General features: G+C 45.3%; 1 protein-coding gene across 1 annotated transcript in view; it reads left to right on the top strand.

The window, feature by feature from the left end:
* The window catches only part of eva1aa (eva-1 homolog A, regulator of programmed cell death a), a gene marked incomplete at both ends in the record, with an annotated part of 70,391 nt that overhangs the window by 33,224 nt on the left and 32,167 nt on the right, over positions 1–5,000 (top strand). Inside the window, one exon of the mRNA XM_080833069.1 lies at positions 3,813–3,956. Coding sequence (XP_080689195.1) covers positions 3,813–3,956 — 144 coding nt within the window. The remainder of the gene's footprint in view (positions 1–3,812; positions 3,957–5,000) is intronic.

Raw genomic sequence — 5,000 nt, 5'->3', positions numbered from 1 at the left:
GCCTGTCGGTTATTCTGTTATTGCCGCCACACGTTAACCAGGCCAACAGGCTTGTCTCTGAAGACGGAGGACTCTGTAACATACCAAAGAGCTAGGATGGAGCCGCACTACAAGAGCAGCCTTTGTTTCAGACCTGGCCTCAAAGCAGCCTTTAAGTGCTTTATTGATTTATAGGCCTGTAATCGGATCCAGTCTTATCTATTTAGTGCGCTGATATGATTGAATATCACTCTTAGCTTTTGTAATGAACTGCAATGTACTGTTTTCACCCTTGCAATAGGGCGGAATAGCATTTTTTGGGGTAATATTAAGTCTGTAAGACATAGTTAAAAAACCTGTTGTAGGCTGCTTTCTTATTTGAACAGGGGATGCACCCAGCCTGCACAAGAGCCTGCACCATAATAACACCAAAGTCAACACTTTAAAATGATTTTGTTGATCTAATATTGTTGTGTATCAAAACAAATGTTTACGTGTAGCCCTTCGGTAGTAGTAGCACCTCTCTGCATACCGGCAGTAATGGCCAGCCAGCAGCCGCTCTCTCCGGAGCCTGTGGTGGGCACCCTGAGAGGGGTCGAGAGGGGTCACCTCCAGGGGGGTCCCTCTGGAGAGAGACTTAAGTGGATTGAGTTTCAAGGTTCCCATGCACTGGCAGGTTCTGGTGTGCATGTGGCTGGTGTTGGACTTTCATCACTTTCACACGTATCACTCTCCTCACACCTTCACCTACACACACAAACACACACGCACAAGCATACAGTGACCCTTTGCACAACCATTGTGAGGAGTGCGAGATCAGATGTCCTGGCATTGCTACCTGTGCTGTGAGGTGTTACAGTGTCTTCTGATGTTTGTCCAGTGAACAGACAAGCAGAAATTGAGGAGCTTCGCTTTGTCCTTACCTTAAGTATCACGATAATTTATGTGGCATTTCTGGGAAACATTGCTTTTCCAAGCAACTAATACGGCCTTGCCAGAAACTCTGTGCTGTGATTAAAACAGCTCCTTTGTTCCCGTGTGTGTGTGTGTGTATGTGAGTCTGAATAGCCTGACTCACACACTCATATTATGATTCAAATTTTCTTTTGGTGCATACGTCTACTTTGATTAACTCTGATCTGTAACATTCAAATGTCCGCAAGATGGCACAAGACCCCATTCTTCTCTTCACAAAGTATCGCAGAATCAAATCACAATACTATACATTGTTGTGTCTGAATGTAAAGATGATATCGTTTTGCGGCACAAATATTGTAATAGTCTTGTATCGTCACCTCTTAGGCGATTCCCACCCCTAGTTAGAAACCAAGGAAGCATGGTGTATGCCACAGACAGACACAGACACGGTCACAGACAGACCCAGACACAGTCACAGACAGACACAGTCACGGTCACAGACAGACACAGTTACAGTCACGGACAGACACAGTCACGGTCACAGACAGACACAGTCACAGTCACAGACAGACACAGTCACAGTCACAGACAGACACAGTTACAGTCACAGACACGGTCACGGACAGACACATTAACAGTCACGGACAGACATAGACACAGTCACAGACAGACATAGTCACATTAACAGACAGACACAGTTACAGTCACAGACGGTCACAGACAAACTCCAAGTTTCATCTTTATGCCATCTTCCTTTTTGGAAACAGCGCCGTGCATCACCACATGGCAACCCCCCCCAATTCCATCGTTTACCTCAGCGGAAGGCTATTTAACCTTTGATCCCTGACCCCCATCTGTCCTGGATGGTGCTGACAGGTTTCCACGGTGGTGGTGGTGGTGGTGGAGCGGTCACCGGGGGGGGGGGGGGGGGGGTTCCACCGTGCGCCTCTCATGTCTGCTTGCCTGGGTGCATGACTGATCTTAAGTGTCACGTTTCAAAGCTGACCAGAGTAGCTGTTTGTGTTTATGTTTTTTGGGGGGGGAGGGCCTCTTAATGCTTCTCTGGAGGGGGGAAAGGGAACCAGGAATCCCAGAGTGTTTTGGGGCTTGGTGGTGGAAGGGTGGGGGGGTGGGTGGTAGTAATGATCTATGAACTTGCTGGGAGTCAATACTTGTGTGATTTCATACTGTCCCTCAAAGTTCACATGATACTACACAGGGCTCTGGTGTTGGGTTACCTGAGCAGATTCTTAGTGGTTGCAATCACTGTTTTGTGTGATAGGATGTACAGTATGTTGGACATTTCTATCCACGTTGTTTCTTCTAAGTCATTTTCTAGAACAACCAAAGGTGAGAGTTGAAGTTGACCGATAGAGTTTGTACAGATCAGAAGTGTAGAGAGTGCCTTCATGTCATGCTGGTATCGGTGGCCCTTTGAGACGTTGCCATCTGGCTCTGGTCATGTTAGCACAGTGATTTAGCATGCAAGCTACAGAGAGGTGTCTGGGACCGGTCTGGTACCTGAGGCCCATCACTGAGGCACTAAAAGCTTAGCTCACAGTCTGAGGTGTGTCAGGTGTAAGGACACAGGTGGGGAGAGGGCGGGCATGATGCTCAGTGGATGATGGATGGGCCGCCCATCTGTCAGGATGATGGGCAGCTGCGGTTCCTCCCCTTAGGTCAGCCTTCCACAAGGATTCAATGTCACTCAAGCAAAAGAAGCCAACAGTGTGTGTGTGTGTGTGTGTGTGTGTTGTTGTGTGTGCGTGTATGTGTGTGTGTGTGTGTGTGTGTGTGTGTGTGTGTGTGTGTGTGTGTGTGTGTGTGTGTGTGTGTGTGTGTGTGTGTGTGTGTGTGTGTGTGTGTGTGAATGTGGGGTGGTCTTCCAGGCGCACAGTCGTATACACACATTTGCTCTCTCTCACTCTTGCGTGTGCACACACACACAAACACACACCCACACACAGTTACTTTACTGAGGTTTTGTAGTGGTTAGAGCTGTATGAATGGGTGCTTTTGTCTTCCTGCTACCTAATGGTTTGGTGTACATATCAGTGACTCGTGTAGCTGCTGTACGCTCCAACAGGATTGCAGATCCATCCGTCACCCTGACATTTCCAACCAGCCCTGTGCACACTCAAGCACACACACACACACACATACACACACACACACACACACACACACATATACAGACATATACACACACACACACGCAAACACACACTCACACACACACACAGAGCACAGTTTTACTGTAGTACTGTACAAGAGCAGTGAACACACCCAGAGCTTACCTGCATAAGAACACACATTATTTGTTGAAAGATGATTAAACACTTTTTTAAGGTAAAGCAGTCAGAAGACAAGACAAGAGTTCATGGTGCATTTTGAAAGTCTTTATCATGAATGTAACTAAAGTGTAAAGAGGGTCTGAACATAGTGCTCATAGTTTTGAAGTGATACAGTACATACATACTTAAATAAAGGCTGATAAACTACTTTCACACATTGCACATGAGATGACATTTTCACACTATTCCATGCTTGAAGATGATATCACCCCCAGTTTATAGCACTTATAGCACAGCAGAGGTAATCTACACACTGTCGGTAGATGTCAGTAGATTAACATGACATGCTTCAATATGCCCTACAGTAATATAACTGTATCTATTACCATTTTTGTATACATCTGCAGGTAAACATGCAGTACTCATCGATAAGGAATCTTCATGTTAATAACAGTGTCAACAACAGCATATTAGCAATACAATGGACATAATACATTGAACAAGAGCTTTATTCCTGAAAATTGAGCCTCCATAATATATCCCCTCTTTTCAAACCAGTAGCACATCAGTAGTATGTGGTAAGAGTAGCACCACCTGAGTAAGACATCTCCTCTGTTACAGACTGCCAATCAGGTACCACCCTCCAAGTTCTGACATCCCGTTGCCAGGGGAAACAGAGCTGCAGCATCCGAGCCTCCTCACGCGAGTTCGGGGACCCGTGCTACGCCGGCACCCGCAAATACCTCAATGTCATCTACACCTGTGGTGAGTCTGTGCCTGTTACTAATCTCCACCTGTGGTGAGTCTGTGCCTGTGACTGTAACTCATCTACACCTGTGGTGGGAACCTCATCTGATCTTAAGCCAGGCTGGGTCTATGCGTTCTGATCCACACTTGTCAAGTAGCTCTGGTGACAGTTTGAAAGCGCCTGACAACTAGAGATGTTTGGACTGCTAAGTTGTTTGATGGTTATTTCTGCAAAGAGCCACTAGGTGGAGACACTTAAACAGGAATGTTTCTGTTGGAGGAAGATTTTCTTCTCTTTTTTTTCTCTGTCTCTCGCTTTGTCGGTTTTTCATTCTCTTTCTATCCTTTCCTATCCCTCTCCTGTGAAGTTTATGGATCTCTCTGTGGTTAACACCCCCCCAAACACACACGCACACACACACACACACACAGCATTAAGAAAGCACCCTGAAGCCATAGCTATAGTAATGGATTAGCGAGGCAGCTCACTGACGGAAGTGCTGTGTGAATGGAGCTGGAGGGGGGTGGGGCTCAGTATCATAACATGACTTTCTCTACAGGCTTGCAGTTTGGGCAATTGCAGCATGCCCAAACCATAGGATAGTGTGGATCTGCCCAGTGTGTGGGAGACAGACTATGACATTATTACTCTTTGTGTGCATGTGTGTGTGTGTGTGTGTGTGTGTGAAACAGACTTTTAAATGATTACTCTTTGTGTGTGTGTGTGTGTGTGTGTGTGTGTGTGTGTGTGTGTGTGTGTGTGTGTGTGTGTGTGTGAGACAGACTATGACATTATTACTCTTGTAACTCTTTCCAAAAGTTTATATTAAAATAAGAAACATTTCAAAAACTAAGACGATCCAGTAAGATTAAGGATCGAAACCAATTCTTCATTCACAACGCTACCTCAGAATAATAAGGTTCTATCTGCGTTCAGGTCAGTTTTGAGATATTGAGGTTTAAAGTTTTAGCATTGCATATACCAAAACTGACAAATGGGGCACATTTTTCAGAATAAAACACTCAATTTTTTTTTTTTTTTTTTTAAACACCTTAAAATAA

The sequence above is a fragment of the Sprattus sprattus genome, assembly GCF_963457725.1.
Source record: "Sprattus sprattus genome assembly, chromosome: 2".
In the NCBI taxonomy this organism is placed as follows: Eukaryota; Metazoa; Chordata; class Actinopteri; order Clupeiformes; family Clupeidae; genus Sprattus; species Sprattus sprattus.
This window is presented reverse-complemented; position numbering and strand designations above follow the sequence as displayed.